We start from the raw sequence: 23282 nt of genomic DNA on the forward strand, positions 1-23282 counted from the left end.
ATAGGTGGAAAGAGCTGCGAGCCAGCGATGACCAGTGGCGTTAAGTTTTGCGGTGGTGAGTATATATGTAAGGGGGTTGTTATCTGTCCTTACAACAAACTCTGCGCCATACAGGTAATCGTGAAATTTATCCACCACGGCCCACTTAAGTGCCAGGAACTCTAGCTGATGCACGGGATAGTTCTTTTCAGAGGAACTGAGCTTCCTGCTGGCAAAAGCGACCGGTCTCAGTCCTTCGGGATGCTCTTGGTTTAGCACCGCCCCCAAGCCATGAAAACTTGCATCTATGTGCAGCACGTAGGGCTTAGATGGGTCCGCAAATGCCAACACTGGTGCCTGAGTGAGGCATTTGAGAATCTGCTTGAAAGCCTCGGTGCAACTCTCATCCCATCTTTCTCCAAAAGGTTCATTGACTTTATAGTAGGTTCTCCCAGGATACTTTGCGGATTTCCACTTCTTTTGAGTTGGTGGATATCCCTTGCACAGTTCGGTTAATGGTCTCACAGTAATTGAATAGTTTTTGATGAAACGCCGATAATATCCACAGAATCCTAGAAAGGACTGGAGGGATGGAAGATCAGTGGGTTCCTTCCAGTGGGCAACTGCCTCGACCTTGCTTGGATCTGTAGCAATGCCTCGTTCAGACACTACATGTCCAACATATGTAACTTGGGGTCTACAAAACTGACATTTATCAAGCGACAATTTCAGTCCTATTTCCCCTAAACGGTCGATGACCTTGAGAAGCCTTTGCTCATGCTCCTCCAAAGTTTTTCCAAAAACAATCAGGTCATCGAGATATACAATAACCTCCAGCATGTGCATGTCCCCAACGGCCTTTTCCATGAGCCGCTGGAATGTTGAAGGAGCACCAGTTATTCCCTGAGGCATCCTTTCGAACTGGAAAAATCCCAGAGGACAGATGAAAGCGGTCTTTTCTTTATCCTCCTCAGCCATCGGAATCTGGTAGTATCCGCTTCTTAAATCTAACACTGAGAACCATCTACTTCCAGACAAACAGTCCAGCGCATCATCGATGCGTGGCACTGTGTACTGATCAGGAATGGTTCTGCGGTTCAATGTACGATAATCGACACACATGCGAATGTTTCCATTTTTCTTTCGTGCCAGCACAATAGGTGAGGCATAAGGACTTCTGGATTCTTTGATTATCCCAGCTGCTATTAACCCCTGAAGATGGCGACGAAGGTCCTCTACATCAGCAGGTGCTATACGCCGTGATCGCTCTCTGAAAGGAGTGTTGTCAGTTAGCCTTATGTGGTGTTCCACTCCAGATGCTAATCCCACATCCCACTCCTCGGTTGAGAATACATGGGATCGTTCTGAGAGTTTTTTCCCCAGTCTCTCTTTCCACTCAGTCGGGATAGAGGGGTCATCAAAATTAAATTGTGATGGATCAAGTTTTTTAGGATTTTGTGTCTTGGTGTTTGGGATCTCAGTCACTGTGTCAGCTACATGAAGATGAGCTACTACTGTGCCGATGGGTAGGGCAGTGTCTTTCAGAGACTCATTTCGCATGAACACCAAAAACTTGTCTTTATCCAACATCTTAGAGAATAAAACTGTGGGCTGCACAAACAGACTTGGTGGGAGTGCAGGTGTAGCAGCACGCTCAGAGATGAGAATGCTATCTCCCACTCTCTTCTTTTCAATGACTTTACAGATGGCTATATGCTCACCACCAGCAGGGATCATTAGTGGACCTGGGCCTACCCATTTAACATCAGCCACGGAAACATTGCTGTGCTTCGTCTCTTTAAAGTCCAGATCTACAGAATCTGCGAGTTCTCTCTCTGTTACACCAACTCGTGCAGCATAAATAGTGCGTGAGATGGCTGCTTTACGATTTAATGGAAGGGACCACACTTTGCTGACATTGGTTCCAATTAGAACTGGAATGGTGTCTGAGCATCGCGGGTCTGGGCACACTAAAGCAAGAATGGGAACTGATTTTCCTTTGTGTGATGTCTTCTCTGAAAACTCCAAGTCTACTTGAATGTAGCCTTTATATGGGTAACTGCTCTCAGACTCACTTAAACCCCAGATGGCTAAACCTGACACTGGATGTAAAGGAACATGTGATAAGTGTTCGACATACCAGCTGTCAAAAATGATTGTGACCTGAGAGCCACTGTCCAAGAGAGCAGTACATGGTGTTCCATTTACTTTAACATGAGCAGTCGCTGGTGGTCCTACTAGTCCTTTGGGCAGGTTACTGGCCTGCAGACTCACCGCGCTCCTCTTCACATTAGCATTTTTCCACTCAGAACGAGGGTTGGTACATCTTTGACCTGCTTTACCCCTCCTTTGGGCCTGTATCAACTTTTGTATGACTTTTGGATAGTTTTCCGGTGACATACATTTAGTGGAAATGTGCCCATCTTCACCACACCTGTAGCAGAATATGTCACAGGGTTCTTTGTGCATAGCTGCTTTAGGCGTCTCATGACTTGAAGAAGGATCTGAGGGGGTTGGATGGTCTTTTGGTCTTGCAGTCGACTGGACTGACATTACTGACACTTGTTTTCTCAGCTTTACAACTTCTCTCTTGAGGGCTTGAAGGCCCCCATCCCCTTCTGAGCTGCTTATTTCTGCTTTAAGTGCAGGTTGTGGCTCAGGAGGGTTAGAAAGGCGCGAAAGGGACAAAGCCTTGAGTTCACAAACTTGTGACCTCAGCTGTTCAACCTCCACGGCAAGATCTTTTGAGTCCATAGCTGCAGCAGCAGTACTTTTGACATGTACAGATTTAGGGGGATTTAATCGACGACGTGACGCCTCATGTTCCTCCTCAATGCGGATTTCATTCAGAAGCTCCAGAAATGCGGGTGGAGAACTTCTCCTCTCCCGTAGCCTGAGACTTAACATCATCATGTCAGACCGTGTGGCACCTTTGATGAGTTGCTCAATACGTGCCTTGTCTTTGGACAAGGGAGGTAGACCCCCTCTTTGGACCACTTTATTTAGAACTCTTTCCATTCTCCTGAGAAACTCTGATAGCTTCTCAGCTGGGTGTTGAGACATCATTCTGAAAGCAAAGTAGAGCTCTTCGCCAGTCTCTGTTGTCCCAAAGGTATTTTCAATAATGTTTAGATATTCTGTAGGCGTAGCATCAGGGTTGTTAAATCTCACAGCTTGAAGGATCTCCATGGCAGGACCTTTTACACTCTCCATTATCCTCATCTTTTTTTCTCTGTCCGGCTTGTCAGACTCCTCAATCATCAATCTAGCTTGCTCCAGCCAGTTCTCCAAGTGTTCTTCCCCTTGAGGTGTGGGAAGCACGCCGGAAAAGGTTCGAAGTCGTCTGTAGCTGCCATTGTCACTAGTGGGTCTTGAAGTGAGCTGCAAGACATCACCAACTGCTCTGATTATAGCCTCTGGACTAGATGCTTGGAAAAGTGAATTTTGACTCATTTCTAGCTCTGGTGTTTGCAGAGAATCTGTCCCCGTTTGAGCTGTACTCTCTTCCTCCACCCCTGATGGCCCAATGATCCTCCAACGAGAATCACTACCTTGTGGTGTTACCTCAGCAGGAATGGCTTTAGCACTTACTGGTTCCCTACACTCACAAAGAGCTGTCAGGCTTTGAGACATTGGATCATACATTCTCCCTCTAACTCTAACACGTCCAAGAGCTTTGATGGTCTGCAAAGTGTCTTCTATCACACTAACTTCGGTTTCTTCAGGGATATCTTTAACCAAAACAGCATGTAATGGATTAATTCCCTCTCCTTTACACCAATGTAGTAACTGAGCCATTCTGTCTTTTCACCAAATTAAAACACGACTAATCACTAATGAAAATACGTCTTCTGCTGTGTTTAACCAAAATGACTTACTTTTAATCTAGAAGCTAGTTGTCTGGGTATGATACTGTTTTTATGCAAATAAAATCAAAAGTATCCCAGCGGTGCCTCCATTTTATTTATGTAGCACCCCACTGCTCCGTCCGCTGGTAACTGGGACAAGAACTTAAAATGGTGGGGTGGCTATTTGGGTTCGAATAGTTCTGGTAGATACCACGCAGGTTTACCAATACTGAGTAATTCCTTACTCTTCCAATTATCATACACTCCTATGATGTAACATGAACTACTCCAGACAACCAGCTACCTGAACAGTTTTTTTAATAAGAGCTTAAGAAAAATAAAACCTTAGCTCTACAAATCCCCAAAACAATCAAAAACTTAAACATAGAATGAGGTTATCAATTCCCTCACAACAAATGTTTCCCAAAACAAAATAAAGCACTTTTTCTTTCAGTCCCTTATGTTTTACTCACTTTACCTTTGTGATTTTTAAGAAAACCCCTCACTGTTAACCATTGCGTTACTACAACCAGAATTAAATTTTTGTTACCAATAGAACTCCATACATATACAGAAAGTTTACAGTTCAAAATCACAATATCACACATGGGCCCATACTCTCTCTCACACACACACACACACTGTCCGGTACCGGTTTAAGGTTTCGTTGCAGGCCTGGTGAAGCTAGAGATCGATGTCGCCTCGACGATCCTCTTCTTCGTTTAAACAACGAACCAACTCCGACCTGCTCGCTCAGCCGACGTCCTCTCCGTGAAGGATGCTTCGCGAGTCCAACTTCCTTTAAAACTCCGCCACCCGAGTTGCAGGACTACTCCTCCGTCGCGCTGAAATCAGTGTCGCCATGTCCCTCTCGCCACCTCGGATCAGCCGCAGTTCTCCTTGATTCAGCCGCAGTTTTTCCTCCGTGCTTTTCACTGCAGAATTCTTCCGCAGATATCCCACACCCCGTGTGCAGGATTATTTGTGCAGAACGTACCCTAACAATCCAGTTCCTTCTCCCATCTCAACCTCAGCAAACATTAGCCGCGGTCACCATTAGCTTCTTCTTCTTCTCTCCCTCGCGCTCTTCTCCTTTCTTCTTCCCATAATCCCATTGTTCAGTTCTTTTTTCTCTCTGTTGAGTTCACTTGTCCCTCGTTAACCTAAACTACTTTCGTAGGTAGGATATTCAATATAGTCTTTAAACAAATGGGATGATTAATCAAACAATACACTTATGTAAATACACAAGTCACCTCCAGAAAAGTTTTGGCTTTCTGTTTTTTCCATCATGTATATAATCACTCAGATTAAAAATGTACAAAAACAATACACATTTCCCACTTATCCTTTTTTTTCTTACTTAAAACCAACCTCGTAAATATTTTGTAAATATTACAGGCCTTAAGTGCATGGTTTTTAACCAGGGGCTACACCCTCCCCCTTCTAAACCGTTTGATGTCCCTATCAAACATCAAAGTTACATAACCCAAATAAAAGTAGGGAACTGTGGTAAGCTAGAACTAACACAGTTAGGACACAGAGCCATAGAGTGACACCATAGAGTAGAACAAGAAGGTTGTCTTGGTACCTTAAAGGTTCCACTTCCAAGTAGCACTCCACAACTAACAACACTTACTGGCTGGTCTGATGGCTGTCCTAGTTCATCATAGCTTAATCTTATGACTGGTTTCCTCACTCGCCTACAGCGTTCTGTAAGGATATGTTCTCCCTCACCTACTACCTCATCACTTTCCTTCTCTCCCCCTTCTAAATCTAGATCAGAGCAGAGCAGTGAGTCTTGCATGTTAGGTGAGTTGGGACCTAATCCAGCATCATCAATAGTCCTGTGGGGAGACGTAAACTGAACTTCACTTGTGACTGTAGAAGGTTTGGTAGCTCTCATGTTTGATTGCCTCAAAAGTTCTCTCAAGTTGACTTGTAATGGAACTGCCGTGTTCACCTCTTCATATTCAGAATCAGAAGAGAGTGCAACATCTGTTTGAGCAACAGGCATGGCAGATTCAGACCGTCTCTGTTGGCTCCTAGTGACAGGTTTCCGCACTTGTTCTGTCTCAGCACCAGCTGGAAGTCGGACCAGATGACCAATGGGTAACAGGTGGTTGCGATGCACTGTTTTCTCAACCCCAAGTCCTCTTTCTGGTTTCACCTTGTAGACTGGCAGGTTAGGCATTCTTTCCAAGACAATGTATGGCACTGTCCTCCATCTCTCTTTCAACTTATGTTTTCCGGTGACACCAAAGTTCCTCAGCAGCACACGGTCTCCTTCTTCTAAGATCTGTTCTTTCACATGTTTGTCATGTGCCTTCTTGTTTCGTTGATGATTTTTGTCCGCGGCTTTTGCAGCAAGGTGGTAAGCTTGTTCCAGATCTTTCCTTAGTTTCGAAACATATTGGTGGTAAGTTGGGCTTTTCCCAGTTTCGTCTGATACCCCGAAACAAATGTCCACCGGAAGACGAGCCTCCCTTCCGAACATTAATAGATAGGGGGAATATCCAGTTGCCTCATTCTGGGTGCAATTATAGGCATGCACCAACTGACTGACATTCTGACTCCATCTCTGTCTCTGAGTGGGATCCAAGGTCCCGAGCATGGACAACAATGTTCGGTTAAATCTCTCAGGTTGAGGATCTCCCTGAGGATGGTAAGGCGATGTCCTGGACTTTCTGATCCCCAACATTCTCAGCAAGTCCTGGATAAGCTTGCTTTCGAAATCACGTCCCTGATCGGAATGTATCCGTGCAGGAAGTCCATAGTGAACAAAGAACTGTTCACACAGGATCTTGGCCACTGTAGATGCTTGTTGGTCTTTAGCTGGAAACGCCTGAGCGTATCTTGTAAAGTGATCGGTCACCACCAGGATATTAGCATATCCTCTCAAATCAGGCTCGAGAGAAAGAAAGTCAATGCAGACCAGATCTAGTGGTCCCTGGCTGGTGATCTGATTTAAAGGAGCTGCTCGCTGTGGCAGAGCTTTACGGGTAATGCACCTACCACATGTTTTCACATACTGCTCCACTTCTGACCCCATCTTAGGCCAGTAGAATCTGTTGCGAATCAGTTCAAGCGTCTTTTCCACCCCAAGATGACCTGATTCATCGTGGAGCGACTTGAGCACCATGGGAACATGTTCTCTGGGTAGAACCAGCTGCAGTATTTCTGTGCTAGGTGGTTTATTAATCTTTCTGTGGAGCAATCCATCCACCAGCACAAGCTTACTCGCCTCTCTTTGCAGGAAGATGGCCCCATGGTCAGTACACCTCTCAGATGAGAATGTTGGTCCTCCATTTAAGGATTTTTTGACCAGTGAAATCGTTGGGTCGTGGTCTTGTGCCTTAATCAGATCTGCTCGGCTGATCTGGGTCAAACAACCAAGATCTAGTCGGGTTGGAAAAACATAGCATTCTGGCATAGCAGTGGGAGGGACACATAGAGATTCTGCGCAGCTAACTGGTTCAGCAGCCTGGTCTCTGGATACCTGCTTGCAGAGTGCTTTAACATTGTCAGGTGTTAAACTCCTGAACTCATCTCTGTCATCAGGAACAGGGTTCCGCGATAACGCGTCTGCATCTGTGTTACTAGAGCCTGGCCGATACTGCAGAGTGAAGTTATAGGTGGAAAGAGCTGCGAGCCAGCGATGACCAGTGGCGTTAAGTTTTGCGGTGGTGAGTATATATGTAAGGGGGTTGTTATCTGTCCTTACAACAAACTCTGCGCCATACAGGTAATCGTGAAATTTATCCACCACGGCCCACTTAAGTGCCAGGAACTCTAGCTGATGCACGGGATAGTTCTTTTCAGAGGAACTGAGCTTCCTGCTGGCAAAAGCGACCGGTCTCAGTCCTTCGGGATGCTCTTGGTTTAGCACCGCCCCCAAGCCATGAAAACTTGCATCTATGTGCAGCACGTAGGGCTTAGATGGGTCCGCAAATGCCAACACTGGTGCCTGAGTGAGGCATTTGAGAATCTGCTTGAAAGCCTCGGTGCAACTCTCATCCCATCTTTCTCCAAAAGGTTCATTGACTTTATAGTAGGTTCTCCCAGGATACTTTGCGGATTTCCACTTCTTTTGAGTTGGTGGATATCCCTTGCACAGTTCGGTTAATGGTCTCACAGTAATTGAATAGTTTTTGATGAAACGCCGATAATATCCACAGAATCCTAGAAAGGACTGGAGGGATGGAAGATCAGTGGGTTCCTTCCAGTGGGCAACTGCCTCGACCTTGCTTGGATCTGTAGCAATGCCTCGTTCAGACACTACATGTCCAACATATGTAACTTGGGGTCTACAAAACTGACATTTATCAAGCGACAATTTCAGTCCTATTTCCCCTAAACGGTCGATGACCTTGAGAAGCCTTTGCTCATGCTCCTCCAAAGTTTTTCCAAAAACAATCAGGTCATCGAGATATACAATAACCTCCAGCATGTGCATGTCCCCAACGGCCTTTTCCATGAGCCGCTGGAATGTTGAAGGAGCACCAGTTATTCCCTGAGGCATCCTTTCGAACTGGAAAAATCCCAGAGGACAGATGAAAGCGGTCTTTTCTTTATCCTCCTCAGCCATCGGAATCTGGTAGTATCCGCTTCTTAAATCTAACACTGAGAACCATCTACTTCCAGACAAACAGTCCAGCGCATCATCGATGCGTGGCACTGTGTACTGATCAGGAATGGTTCTGCGGTTCAATGTACGATAATCGACACACATGCGAATGTTTCCATTTTTCTTTCGTGCCAGCACAATAGGTGAGGCATAAGGACTTCTGGATTCTTTGATTATCCCAGCTGCTATTAACCCCTGAAGATGGCGACGAAGGTCCTCTACATCAGCAGGTGCTATACGCCGTGATCGCTCTCTGAAAGGAGTGTTGTCAGTTAGCCTTATGTGGTGTTCCACTCCAGATGCTAATCCCACATCCCACTCCTCGGTTGAGAATACATGGGATCGTTCTGAGAGTTTTTTCCCCAGTCTCTCTTTCCACTCAGTCGGGATAGAGGGGTCATCAAAATTAAATTGTGATGGATCAAGTTTTTTAGGATTTTGTGTCTTGGTGTTTGGGATCTCAGTCACTGTGTCAGCTACATGAAGATGAGCTACTACTGTGCCGATGGGTAGGGCAGTGTCTTTCAGAGACTCATTTCGCATGAACACCAAAAACTTGTCTTTATCCAACATCTTAGAGAATAAAACTGTGGGCTGCACAAACAGACTTGGTGGGAGTGCAGGTGTAGCAGCACGCTCAGAGATGAGAATGCTATCTCCCACTCTCTTCTTTTCAATGACTTTACAGATGGCTATATGCTCACCACCAGCAGGGATCATTAGTGGACCTGGGCCTACCCATTTAACATCAGCCACGGAAACATTGCTGTGCTTCGTCTCTTTAAAGTCCAGATCTACAGAATCTGCGAGTTCTCTCTCTGTTACACCAACTCGTGCAGCATAAATAGTGCGTGAGATGGCTGCTTTACGATTTAATGGAAGGGACCACACTTTGCTGACATTGGTTCCAATTAGAACTGGAATGGTGTCTGAGCATCGCGGGTCTGGGCACACTAAAGCAAGAATGGGAACTGATTTTCCTTTGTGTGATGTCTTCTCTGAAAACTCCAAGTCTACTTGAATGTAGCCTTTATATGGGTAACTGCTCTCAGACTCACTTAAACCCCAGATGGCTAAACCTGACACTGGATGTAAAGGAACATGTGATAAGTGTTCGACATACCAGCTGTCAAAAATGATTGTGACCTGAGAGCCACTGTCCAAGAGAGCAGTACATGGTGTTCCATTTACTTTAACATGAGCAGTCGCTGGTGGTCCTACTAGTCCTTTGGGCAGGTTACTGGCCTGCAGACTCACCGCGCTCCTCTTCACATTAGCATTTTTCCACTCAGAACGAGGGTTGGTACATCTTTGACCTGCTTTACCCCTCCTTTGGGCCTGTATCAACTTTTGTATGACTTTTGGATAGTTTTCCGGTGACATACATTTAGTGGAAATGTGCCCATCTTCACCACACCTGTAGCAGAATATGTCACAGGGTTCTTTGTGCATAGCTGCTTTAGGCGTCTCATGACTTGAAGAAGGATCTGAGGGGGTTGGATGGTCTTTTGGTCTTGCAGTCGACTGGACTGACATTACTGACACTTGTTTTCTCAGCTTTACAACTTCTCTCTTGAGGGCTTGAAGGCCCCCATCCCCTTCTGAGCTGCTTATTTCTGCTTTAAGTGCAGGTTGTGGCTCAGGAGGGTTAGAAAGGCGCGAAAGGGACAAAGCCTTGAGTTCACAAACTTGTGACCTCAGCTGTTCAACCTCCACGGCAAGATCTTTTGAGTCCATAGCTGCAGCAGCAGTACTTTTGACATGTACAGATTTAGGGGGATTTAATCGACGACGTGACGCCTCATGTTCCTCCTCAATGCGGATTTCATTCAGAAGCTCCAGAAATGCGGGTGGAGAACTTCTCCTCTCCCGTAGCCTGAGACTTAACATCATCATGTCAGACCGTGTGGCACCTTTGATGAGTTGCTCAATACGTGCCTTGTCTTTGGACAAGGGAGGTAGACCCCCTCTTTGGACCACTTTATTTAGAACTCTTTCCATTCTCCTGAGAAACTCTGATAGCTTCTCAGCTGGGTGTTGAGACATCATTCTGAAAGCAAAGTAGAGCTCTTCGCCAGTCTCTGTTGTCCCAAAGGTATTTTCAATAATGTTTAGATATTCTGTAGGCGTAGCATCAGGGTTGTTAAATCTCACAGCTTGAAGGATCTCCATGGCAGGACCTTTTACACTCTCCATTATCCTCATCTTTTTTTCTCTGTCCGGCTTGTCAGACTCCTCAATCATCAATCTAGCTTGCTCCAGCCAGTTCTCCAAGTGTTCTTCCCCTTGAGGTGTGGGAAGCACGCCGGAAAAGGTTCGAAGTCGTCTGTAGCTGCCATTGTCACTAGTGGGTCTTGAAGTGAGCTGCAAGACATCACCAACTGCTCTGATTATAGCCTCTGGACTAGATGCTTGGAAAAGTGAATTTTGACTCATTTCTAGCTCTGGTGTTTGCAGAGAATCTGTCCCCGTTTGAGCTGTACTCTCTTCCTCCACCCCTGATGGCCCAATGATCCTCCAACGAGAATCACTACCTTGTGGTGTTACCTCAGCAGGAATGGCTTTAGCACTTACTGGTTCCCTACACTCACAAAGAGCTGTCAGGCTTTGAGACATTGGATCATACATTCTCCCTCTAACTCTAACACGTCCAAGAGCTTTGATGGTCTGCAAAGTGTCTTCTATCACACTAACTTCGGTTTCTTCAGGGATATCTTTAACCAAAACAGCATGTAATGGATTAATTCCCTCTCCTTTACACCAATGTAGTAACTGAGCCATTCTGTCTTTTCACCAAATTAAAACACGACTAATCACTAATGAAAATACGTCTTCTGCTGTGTTTAACCAAAATGACTTACTTTTAATCTAGAAGCTAGTTGTCTGGGTATGATACTGTTTTTATGCAAATAAAATCAAAAGTATCCCAGCGGTGCCTCCATTTTATTTATGTAGCACCCCACTGCTCCGTCCGCTGGTAACTGGGACAAGAACTTAAAATGGTGGGGTGGCTATTTGGGTTCGAATAGTTCTGGTAGATACCACGCAGGTTTACCAATACTGAGTAATTCCTTACTCTTCCAATTATCATACACTCCTATGATGTAACATGAACTACTCCAGACAACCAGCTACCTGAACAGTTTTTTTAATAAGAGCTTAAGAAAAATAAAACCTTAGCTCTACAAATCCCCAAAACAATCAAAAACTTAAACATAGAATGAGGTTATCAATTCCCTCACAACAAATGTTTCCCAAAACAAAATAAAGCACTTTTTCTTTCAGTCCCTTATGTTTTACTCACTTTACCTTTGTGATTTTTAAGAAAACCCCTCACTGTTAACCATTGCGTTACTACAACCAGAATTAAATTTTTGTTACCAATAGAACTCCATACATATACAGAAAGTTTACAGTTCAAAATCACAATATCACACATGGGCCCATACTCTCTCTCACACACACACACACACTGTCCGGTACCGGTTTAAGGTTTCGTTGCAGGCCTGGTGAAGCTAGAGATCGATGTCGCCTCGACGATCCTCTTCTTCGTTTAAACAACGAACCAACTCCGACCTGCTCGCTCAGCCGACGTCCTCTCCGTGAAGGATGCTTCGCGAGTCCAACTTCCTTTAAAACTCCGCCACCCGAGTTGCAGGACTACTCCTCCGTCGCGCTGAAATCAGTGTCGCCATGTCCCTCTCGCCACCTCGGATCAGCCGCAGTTCTCCTTGATTCAGCCGCAGTTTTTCCTCCGTGCTTTTCACTGCAGAATTCTTCCGCAGATATCCCACACCCCGTGTGCAGGATTATTTGTGCAGAACGTACCCTAACAATCCAGTTCCTTCTCCCATCTCAACCTCAGCAAACATTAGCCGCGGTCACCATTAGCTTCTTCTTCTTCTCTCCCTCGCGCTCTTCTCCTTTCTTCTTCCCATAATCCCATTGTTCAGTTCTTTTTTCTCTCTGTTGAGTTCACTTGTCCCTCGTTAACCTAAACTACTTTCGTAGGTAGGATATTCAATATAGTCTTTAAACAAATGGGATGATTAATCAAACAATACACTTATGTAAATACACAAGTCACCTCCAGAAAAGTTTTGGCTTTCTGTTTTTTCCATCATGTATATAATCACTCAGATTAAAAATGTACAAAAACAATACACATTTCCCACTTATCCTTTTTTTTCTTACTTAAAACCAACCTCGTAAATATTTTGTAAATATTACAGGCCTTAAGTGCATGGTTTTTAACCAGGGGCTACATGAATATTAAACACATCATGTTTTATTTAAGGCTGGGACTTCACTGTGTTAATTTTCATTTACTAATTGCAATTTTAATGCAATTCATCACCTTTATTTCCATGCAAAGTTGATTTCCAGAACCTGATGCGTTTCTGGTTCCAGAGTTAAATATTCTTCAGAAAAGTTTTATTGACCTGGTAAGTTCCATCCATCCATCCATCCATCCATCCATCCATCCATCCATCCATCCATCCATCCATCCATCCATCCATCCATCCATCTTCTTCCGCTTATCCGGGGTCGGGTCACGGGGGTAGCAGCTTCATGGGAATTCTTAATCCATCCATCCATCCATCCATCCATCCATCCAGCCATCCATCCATCCATCCATCCATCCTCTTCCGCTTATCCGAGGTCGGGTCGCGGGGTAGCAGCTTCAGAAGGGAGGCCCAGACTTCCCTCTCCCCGGCCACTTCTTCTAGCTCTTCCGGGGGAATCCCGAGGCGTTCCCAGGCCAGCCGAGAGACATAGTCCCTCCAGCGTGTCCTGGGTCTTCCCCGGGGCCTCCTCCCGGTGGGACGTGCCCGGAACACCTCACCAGGGAGGCGTCCAGGAGGCATCCTGACCAGATGCCCGAGCCACCTCAACTGGCTCCTCTCGATGTGAAGGAGCAGCGGCTCTACTCTGAGTCCCTCCCGGATGACTGAGCTTCTCACCCTATCTCTAAGGGAGAGCCCAGCCACCCTACGGAGAAAACCCATTTCGGCCGCTTGTATCCGCGATCTCGTTCTTTCGGTCATGACCCAAAGCTCATGACCATAGATGAGGGTGGGAACGTAGATCGACCGGTAAATCGAGAGCTTCGCTTTTTGGCTCAGCTCTCTCTTCACCACGACGGACCGGTACAGCGCCCGCTTGACGGCAGAAGCTGCGCCAATCTGCCTGTTGATGTCTCGCTCCCTTCTTCCCTCATTCGTGAACAAGATCCCGAGATACTTGAACTCCTCCACTTGGGGCAGGACACCCCGATCCGGAGAAGGCACCCTACCCTTTTCCGGCTCAAGACCATGGCCTCGGATTTGGAGGCACTGATCCCCATCCCGGCCGCTTCACACTCGGCTGCGAACCGCTCCAGCGAGAGCTGCAGATCATGACCTGATGAAGCCAGAAGGACCACATCGTCTGCAAAAAGCAGAGATGAGATCCTAAGGCCACCAAATCGGATCCCCTCAACACCTTGGCTGGTCTAGAAATTCTGTCCATGAAAGTGATGAACAGAATCGGTGACAAAGGGCAGCCCTGGCGGAGTCCAAGTCTCACCGGAAACGAGCCCGACTTACTGCCGGCAATGCGGACCAGACTCTGACACCGGTCATACAGGGACCTGACAGCCCGTATCAAAGGGCCCGGTTCCCCATACTCCCGGAAAAACCCCCACAGGGCTCCCCGAGGGACACGGTCGAACGCCTTCTCCAAGTCCACAAAACACATGTAGACCGGTTGGGCCAACTCCCAAGCACCCTCCAGGACCCTGCCGAGGGTGTAGAGCTGGTCCAGTGTTCCACGACCAGAACCAGAACCACACTGCTCTTCCTGAATCCGAGGTTCGACTATCCGACAGACCCTCCTCTCCAGGACCCCTGAATAGACCTTGCCAGGGAGGCTTAAGAGTGTGACCCCTCTATAATTAGAGCACACCCTCCGGTCCCCCTTTTTGAACAGGGGGACCACCACCCCGGTCTGCCAGTCCAGGGGAACTGCCCCCGATGTCCATGCAATATTGCAGAGTCGCGTCAGCCAACACAACATCCAGAGCCTTAAGGAACTCCGGGCGGATCTCATCCACCCCCGGGGCCCTGCCACCGAGGAGCTTTTTAACCACCTCGGCGACCTCGTCCCCAGAGATTGGAGAGCCTAACCCAGAGTCCCCAGGCTCCGCTTCCTCAGTGGAAGGCATGTTGGTGGGATTGAGGAGGTCTTCGAAGTACTCTGCCCACCGGCCCACAACGTCCCGAGTAGAGGTCAGCAGCACACCATCCCCACTATAAACAGTGTTGGTGCTGCACCGCTTCCCCCCCCTGAGACGCCGGATGGTGGACCAGAATCGCCTCGAAGCCGTACGGAAGTCTTTCTCCATGGCCTCTCCAAACTCCTCCCACGCCCGGGTTTTTGCCTCAGCAACCGCCCGAGCCGCATGCCGCTTCGCCCGCCGGTACCCATCAGCTGCTTCCGGAGTCCCACAGGCCAAAAAGGCCCGATAGGACTCCTTCTTCAGCCTGACGGCATCCCTCACCGAAGGTGTCCACCAGCGGGTTCGAGGGTTGCCGCCGCGACAGGCACCGACAACCTTGCGGCCACAGCTCCGATCGGCCGCCTCGACAATGGAGGCACGGAACACGGTCCACTCAGACTCCATGTCCCCCACCTCCCCCGGGACGTGTTCGAAGTTTTGCCGGAGATGGGAGTTAAAGCTCCGTCTCACAGGGGATTCCGCCAGACGTTCCCAGCAGACCCTCACAACACGTTTGGGCCTGCCAGGTCTGACCGGCTTTCGCCCCCACCACCGGAGCCAACTCACCACCAGGTAGTGGTCAGTGGACAGCTCCGCACCTCTCTTCACCCGAGTGTCCAAGACATACGGCCGCAGATCCGATGAAACGATGACAAAGTCGATCATCGAACTGCGGCCTAGGGTGTCCTGGTGCCAAGTGCACATATGGACACCCTTATGCTTGAACATGGTGTTCGTTATGGACAATCCATGGCGAGCACAGAAGTCCAGCAACAGAACACCGCTCGAGTTCAGGTCGGGCGGGCCGTTCCTCCCAACCACGCCCCTCCAGGTCTCACTGTCATTGCCCACGTGAGCGTTGAAGTCCCCCAGCAGAACAAGGGAGTCCCCAGGAGGAGCACTCTCCAGTACCCCCTCTAAGGACTCCAAAAAGGGTGGGTAATCTGAACTGTCGTTCGGCCCGTAAGCACAAACGACAGTCAGAACCCGTCCCCCCACCCGTAGGCGGAGGGATGCTACCCTCTCGTTCACCGGGGTAAACCCCAACGTACAGGCGCCGAGATGGGGAGCAACAAGTATGCCCACTCCTGCCCGACGCCTCTCACCTTGGGCAACTCCAGAGTGGAAGTATGTCCAGCCCCTCTCAAGGAGACTGGTTCCAGAACCAGAGCCGTGCGTCGAGGCGAGACCGACTATTTCTAGCCGGAACCTCTCGACCTCACGCACTAGCTCCGGCTCCTTCCCCACCAGAGAGGTGACATTCCACGTCCCAAGAGCCAGTTTCTGCAACCGAGGATCGGACCGCCAGGGTCCCCTCCCTCTGCTGCCACCCATCCCACACTGCACCCGACCCCTTTGGCCCCTCCCACGGGTGGTGGGCCCATGGGAGGGGGGGCCCATGTTTCCTCTTCGGGCTGAGCCCGGCCGGGCTCCATGGGTAAAAGCCCGGCCACCAGACGCTCGCCATCGTGCCCCCCCTCCAGGCCTGGCTCCAGAGTGGGGCCCCGGTGACCCGCGTCCGGGCGAGGGAACACCAAGTCCAAAGTTTTCCTTCATCATTGGGGTCTTTGTCTGGTCCCTCACCTAGGACCTGTCTGCCTTGGGTGACCCTACCAGGGGCATGAAGCCCCAGACAGCATAGCTCCTAGGATCATTGGGACACTCAAACCCCTCCACCACGATAAGGTGGCAGCCCATTTTTATCTTATGTGTCTATTTATTCAATTATTTAGTTGCAAAAATGGTTTTTGAATTAAAATGTTGCTTATTTTGACAATTAAATTATTATTAAATCCAGACTCTGTTGTTAATTCCATGAAACATTTTAATCCCGTCTTTAGTTTTTATTAATGCTCTGACTTCCTGTGGGCGTGTCCCTGCAGGTACTACAACTTCCTGTTCTCCCACTACCTGCCCCAGTCCCTGCGGACGCTGGTGGACCGGACGTCCAACTGCGAGGACATCCTGATGAACTTCCTGGTGTCTGCGGCGACTCACCTGCCGCCTGTTAAAGTGGCTCAGAGGAAGCAGTACAAGGAAGTCCCGCCTCCTCAGGTACGTCCTCCTGAACGTGGACAGGTTGTCTGAATGTCTCTGACGCGTCCCGTCCCCCCAGGGCACGAAGAGCGCCCCCTGGGCCAACCCGGAGCACTTCACCCAGAGGCAGGAGTGCGTCAACACGTTCGCCAGCTGGTTCGGCTACATGCCGCTGGTCCACTCCCAGCTCCGCCTGGACCCCGTCCTCTTCAAGGACCAGGTGTCCGTCCTCCGGAAGAAGTACAAGGACCTGGAGCGGGCGTAGCCGCCGGACCGGACCGGACCGGACCGGACCGACCTGATGAGCACGGGTCCAGTCCTCCATGCGGACCGGTCCTGGCGGTTTTGGACGGATAGAGGAGTCCTTGTGGACGGTGAAAGACTTTCTCTGATGGACGGTGACAGAACGCCAGAGGGACCGGTACCGGTTCTGCTCAGCCCACAGCAGAACTTTGCAGGAGCCGTCGATAATAATGAACTGATTATTTCACAGGGAAATGTTGTCAAACAATAAAAGGATTTCTATCAGAACCAATAAAGCGGTTCTAAATGCAGGTCCGGTTTTGTGATCTGGGTTTCTGTTCCAAACAGAACAGGAAGTGTTCGGGTTCTGGTTCTAACCAGAGTCCAATAAGAAACCTCTCAGGATAAACAGAAAAAAATGTCTTTATTTCTGCACAATCTGTGATTAGATCAAAACAAGCAAACAGCTTCTTGGAATACGAAGCTCAGCCGGGTTCTAGAGGCCAGTTTATGAATCTGGATTCATAAACTGGATCTGAGGCCAGTTTATGAATTAACAGCAATAATCTGGGTCATTCAGGGCGTCAGAGAGAAAAACCCTCATTTACCGTGTTTTACATTAAATTGTCAGTTTCGATCCATTTCATTAGCAAATTAAATATTTAATTTGAAGCTAAATACTTAGCTCTGAATAGTTGGCTACAAACTAAACATTTAGCCTAATAATTTGTAAACTAAACATTTAGCTTGGAACTAATTATTTAGTTAGCTAAATATGTGTTGTAGGCTGAATATTTAGATTTCCTATCTATAAACTGAATATTCACCTTGAAATTAGTTTAAAATCAACAATGAATGAAAACTGAATGAATGAAATTGAAGGCTAAATAACCCAAAATTTTACATGTATTCTTCGACTAACTTTACAAACAGTAGCCCACGTCAGTGTCACATTAAATAATAAAATTAATTATATTAAAATTATTATTGTTGAAACGACCCACTGAGTTTAATTTATCAGAATTAAATCCCAGGATAATTTTAACTTTGATCCAAAACAAACAAACAAAAAAAACAGGTTCAGCTCCAATTTTCAAGGACGCGATGCCACCATGGCGGTTCTGAAAACCCACAATGCACCTTGATTGAAGATTCTGGATTCGGGTCGGGTTTGGTGGGTTCGGGCCGGAAGTCAGCTTTGTGTTATTGTTGTGAATCAGACTGAATGAGTCCTCGACTTGCTGCGGCGTGGGAGGAAACACGGATCAACACGGCCGGGAAAACGAGCTCCACCCGGGGCTGGAGCAGCTCTGGTCCTGGGAATCCTGCTGGGATTAACGGGAACCCTGCTGGGATTAACGGGAACCACGGAACAAACACTCAACATGTTAAAAAAAGGTTTATTTCATACAAAAGCACGTCAGTTTACAAAAACACCGTGAGATGCCTCCCAGTGAGGAAACAAAGACAGGAGAGACCGGCGCCCCCTGCTGGCGGCCAGCAGGAAGTGCAGCCAGCTCTGAAACACCTGAACAAACAGAGTCACTAGCTGCCTGAGGAAGAGGAGGAGGAGGTCATGCATCTTCATCACTTCCTGAGGGTCAGCATGGCGTTGACGTCCCACAGCAGGTTCCTCATCTGGTCCATCAGAAACTTCATCTCCTGGTTCTTCTGACGGACTTTCTGTGGGAAACAGAACATCTGGGTCAGACCAGGGTCCAAACCAACAGAACCAGAACCACCTGAACTATGTTCTTTATTATTTGGCCGATGGTTATCCAGGTCGACTCACTGATGTCCATTTTGATAAGAACATACAAAATTACAAAAACAATTAATTGACTGATGATAAATTGTTGATTGATTCTTTAACTACGTCCGCTCAGACCCGTTTCAGTGCTGTCGCTCGGCCGCCATCCAGCAGGGGGCGCCGCTGGTTATCATCAAGCAGAGGAAAAAGTTGATGCAGAATCAAAGATGGCGGCCATAACGGAACGGGAAAGAGAAACTGTCCAATCAGAGTCCGGTGTGGGAAGTAAAATGTTCTTTATGCGGTTCTGTTTAGAAATATAAAAACTGAACAAAGTGCTGAAGTTCCACCTTCATGTTGCTGAGAAGCAGCAACTCCTCAACCAAAAACTACTGATGTGCTACGAAGGCAAAGCAGAGGGAATAACGGAGAAAAGGCACAACATGATTCAGTTCGGCGCCGTTAATGGTGCTAAGCGGGTCGGTTGTCAGGGCTCATGGAGAACTGTCCATCATAAGATCAATCACCTTTAGATTGATAATCGATAACCTGCCTCTGTTCTCTGAACCAGTTGAAGGTTTGCTGCTGAGGCAGTGCTGCCCCCTGGAGGCGTCTGCAGGGACCTGCACCATCAACGACCTGACCTGGACACTAAAGAGGAATCTGGACTTCAGATCCTCTCTGGAAGCCGTCAACACGCTGGAGCCCATCGGCTAATTCACTGTCACAATAATCAATAAACAATCAATTAATTCCATTCAATATCAGTGAAAAGCCACCGCTCTGAGAAACGCTGCAAACATTTGACACCCAGTAAGTAGTTAGTCTGCACTTCCTGCCCCTTTAGCCTGTTTTCCCCGTCGAAGCTGAATGATTACGATTATTATGATTATTATTGTTTACATATAATTTTGGTTACAGAAACTTCATAATCCATTCATTTGTTTTCTTTTATTTTGGACATTTTAAATGTTTTCTGGCTCCAGTGTTAAATTTTCCTTAGAAATTAAAGTTTTCTTGATCTTGCATTATTATGCCATTGTTAATATTATAAATAATAATACAGTATTATATTATCACATTTTATATTTGTTTTAAATGGTTTCAAAATGACAATATTATCATTGATCACAATCATTTCTGGGACATTTTATCATCCAGAATCGTTTGTTGTGAGAGGCTGAAGGTTGATGTTGGGTCGCTAACATGAACAGAACCAGAACCCGTCCAGAACTCAGACGGATCAGAACCGGTGAACAGTGGATAACTGGGCTTCTCTCACCTCCAGAACCTCCTGGCGCTCCTGGATGACGGCCGGGCTGCAGGGCTCCGATCGGACCGGAACCAGCTCCTCTCCAGCGTACGGGACGAGCTGAACACACACAACCACACGGATCGGATCGGATCCTAACGGATACCGCTGTTAGAACCCAGGTCCGGCTCGGCCCTCACCTCCGTCGGCGACTCCTGGAGGTCAGAGGTCATCTCCACGCAGCGCTCGTACAGCAGCCGCAGCTTCCTGAAGAGCAGGGCGAGCTGCCGCAGGTGTTCCTGCAGCTTCCCGAACCGGTCCTGGTACACGGCGTGGCTCTGGGTCACTCCGTTAGGGAGCTGGGTCACACACAGGGGGATGTCAGAACCAGAACCAGAACCAGAGCTGGACCAGTCAGGAAGATTTTTTTTTCCCATTTAACCTGGACAGTTTGTTTTTATTTTTAAATTAAAGATCAAATCAAAGATAAAAGTATTTATTTTCAAATAAACTGGCAAAAATAAAAATAAAATAAAAACACAACGCTTTTTAAAAACCCGTCAGCAGTTCCATTAGAACCACAAGGTGTCCTTCTATCCACTGGAGAACCCGACCCCAAAATGTCTGTGTACACCCCTGGTTCCGTCCCGTTCACCGGTTCCGTTTCTCTACCGGTTCCGTTCACTCCGCCAGAAATAAAACCCAGAGGAGATTCTGGATCACCGAGGTACCTCCGAACCTCCCCGGACCTGAAACGTGCTAAGGTCGGGTTTAAGGTTCTCCAGAACCCCGGTAATCCTGCCCCCACCCGGACACACCTGCGGCCTCTCACCTGCGTGGCGCGCGTGATCTGGAAGATCTCCATGGTGCGCGTGACGATGTCCTGCACGGTCTCCTGGCCGATCCTGCAGAGGAACACCGGGGAGATCTCCCGGAGCGCCCCGGGCGGAGGCTGCTGCTGCTGGGGCGGCGCCGCCATCAGGCCGGGGCAGGAAGTGACCGCGGGGGCCTGATTAACCTCTGGGCGGCTGATGTTTGATACCAGACGCTCCTCTGCTCATTTAAACCCACCGATCCTCCACTCTGCTCACCGCGGGCTCGTTCCGTCACTTCCGGCTGCTGGTGGGGAGCCTCAAATCCACACACTGCCCCCTGGTGGTGGAACCTGTTCATTACAGCCAGCTCACGGGGGATGACGTCACCAAGCCAGGTGAAGAAACAAAGTTTGTCTCATCTAAATACAAAATGAATGTAATAAATTAATTCCTCTGGTCTCACATTAAATCCTACCGGAAGCTGAATGCTGGACTCTCTCCACCAGAGGGCGACAGACATCCAGATTTTAATCTGTTTATTTTTCTAACCTGTGTGAAGATGAGACCATAAACCTGTTTATAATAAAGTTTATAATTAGCTAGAATAATTAATGGGTGTTTTTGTTTCAAATTATGGGATGCCGTTTTTATTACCCTAAAAATAATAAAATGTTTAATTTAATAATTAAAAATTATTAAATTTGTCATAAAATGAAAAAATGGGTTAATTTTTCTAAAGAACATTTTCACCTTGTTATAGATGTCACAGTTTCAAACTAAATATTTAGCTAACAAGTTAAAATGGTAAATATTTAGATCAAAGCTAAATATTTAGCTTCAAACTAAATGTTTAGATTGTGAAATGTTTAGTTGGGACAAAAATATATAGTCAGTAAACTAAATGTTTAGTTTGTTGGAAATATGTTACTTGTCACTTATTAACTTGCTTTAACCCGGTTCTTCATTGAACCTGTTTATGATCATTATTAAAGTTTAAAATGCAAGAATAAAAGCTTTGGCTAAATTAAAAACAACCAAATGTAACTTTTAACTCTGAAATGTTTGATTGAAAATCTGCACAACGTCAGGAAAGAAGCGATGAATGAAGTGATGGAGGATGTTGGCGGATCTTATCCAGCAGCATCACAGCGGATCAGGAAGTTTCTACCCAGCATGTAAATATCAGCTGCGTTTGCATGAGCGCCGGTTTCCTAGGCGATATGAAGGACATCCGAGTCATTACTGCTGATTACATCATCATCATCATCATCATCATCATCATCATCAGGCCAGGTTATTATAGGAGGAAGAAAACAAGTCAACATAATAACACATCAGTCATATTTACAATTACACCATTTACTGTATAGATTCACATTGGTTTTTAATTCTTTTAATTACTAGATTACTCAAATCAATATTTATATGCATTTGGTTGGTTTTATTCATTTATCTGGTTAAAAAAAAACTGAACTTAACATTTAAACTATAAAATCTCTTAACTTAGAGGAGATCTCCTGCAGCTGGTTTATGTTATTTATTATATTTTACTGTTTTATTTGTTTGTTTTTTGTGTTTTATAATTACAATGATTCATTCAGACCCGCATACTGTATTCATAAAGGCAGCTCCAACCAAGCCAGACCAAACTGTTTAGGACCAAATGCAGAAGTTGAGTTTATTACAACGTTTCAGGAACAGGCAGGTCGACATGCTTCACTGATAAAAACAGAATACAGACCCAACTGAAAACAAAGGAGTTGTTCCTGCACACTGTCGCCACATGCTTGTTGGTTTTCACCACAGAAAATCTTTCTGTCAGCACTGGGACGCTACTGCGTTAAATTAATTACAAAGACTTTAACATGTCAAAAATGAACACAATCAGTTGAATTTTTCATGGCCAACCTGGAACCTTTGTATTAGTGTGTTTCTGGTACGACCGTAAATCTGACGCACATTTGACGTGCACAGCAGGATCTTTGCACGTCAGTTTCCGCGTTTGGCGTTAAGTGGCTCGGTCGCTTCCGGTCTATTGAAAATGTCATTTTACACTCGGTGCTTGTCCAAGGTAACAATTAATGATGAACATCGAGCCGAAGCTCCAACAATAAGCTGGAGAAAGATTTTAAGATGTTCGCCTCGTTATACGTTCACAGATACTAAGGTGAGTTTTACTTCTTTAAACTTTGTGGCTAACATTAGCTTTAGCTTATCTCGCAATATTCTCGGACATTTTTCTCATCAAAATGTGCTATTTAAGTCCTAAAGATTTTAATCTGTTCTAAAGGACCATGTTTTTACCTTATTTATTGTCGTCAGTGTTGAACAGAGGCCAAGTAACGGGGATTTTACGGTTCGGGCTTTTTGCTTCCGCAGCGAGAGGAAACACAACAAGCCCATAGCTTAACAGTAGAGCAGCTCTGGTGTCAGAGTTCAGCTGACTGTTCAGGTTCAAAGTTGTTGCTTTTA

The 23282-nt window shown here is 46.7% G+C and overlaps 2 protein-coding genes across 3 annotated transcripts in view; one reads left to right on the top strand and one right to left on the bottom strand.

Annotated features, from left to right (window-relative positions):
- ext1c (exostoses (multiple) 1c) overlaps positions 1 to 17304 on the top strand; it is a 48523-nt gene extending 31219 nt beyond the window's left edge. For both annotated transcript variants that reach the window (XM_032580693.1, XM_032580694.1), the window contains 2 exons: positions 16597 to 16768; positions 16830 to 17304. In XM_032580693.1, the coding sequence (XP_032436584.1) occupies positions 16597 to 16768; positions 16830 to 17015 (358 nt within the window). In that variant the 3' untranslated portion in view covers positions 17016 to 17304. The remainder of the gene's footprint in view (positions 1 to 16596; positions 16769 to 16829) is intronic.
- Positions 17305 to 18373: 1069 nt separating this feature from the next.
- On the bottom strand, positions 18374 to 21121 carry LOC116731150 (mediator of RNA polymerase II transcription subunit 30). The gene is made up of 4 exons (XM_032580695.1): positions 20828 to 21121; positions 20196 to 20354; positions 20026 to 20115; positions 18374 to 18676 (listed from the first exon to the last, which is right to left on the bottom strand). The coding sequence occupies exons 1-4, from the start codon at positions 20972 to 20974 to the stop codon at positions 18581 to 18583; spliced, it is 492 nt and encodes a 163-aa protein (XP_032436586.1). The 5' UTR covers positions 20975 to 21121; the 3' UTR covers positions 18374 to 18580.
- Between the last annotated feature and the right edge of the window lie 2161 nt (positions 21122 to 23282).

The sequence above is a fragment of the Xiphophorus hellerii genome, chromosome 13 (assembly GCF_003331165.1).
Source record: "Xiphophorus hellerii strain 12219 chromosome 13, Xiphophorus_hellerii-4.1, whole genome shotgun sequence".
Lineage (NCBI taxonomy): Eukaryota > Metazoa > Chordata > Actinopteri > Cyprinodontiformes > Poeciliidae > Xiphophorus > Xiphophorus hellerii.

Bases quoted from the DNA above. Each gene is read 5' to 3' on its own strand.
- LOC116731150 (XM_032580695.1), bottom strand. From the start codon at position 20,974: ATGGCGGCGCCGCCCCAGCAGCAGCAGCCTCCGCCCGGGGCGCTCCGG. The intron at 20,355-20,827 runs GTGAGAGGCCGC...TGTGTGACCCAG, and splicing joins AGATCACGCGCGCCACGCAG to CTCCCTAACGGAGTGACCCA. The intron at 20,116-20,195 runs GTGAGGGCCGAG...GTGTGTGTTCAG, and splicing joins TCCAGGAGTCGCCGACGGAG to CTCGTCCCGTACGCTGGAGA.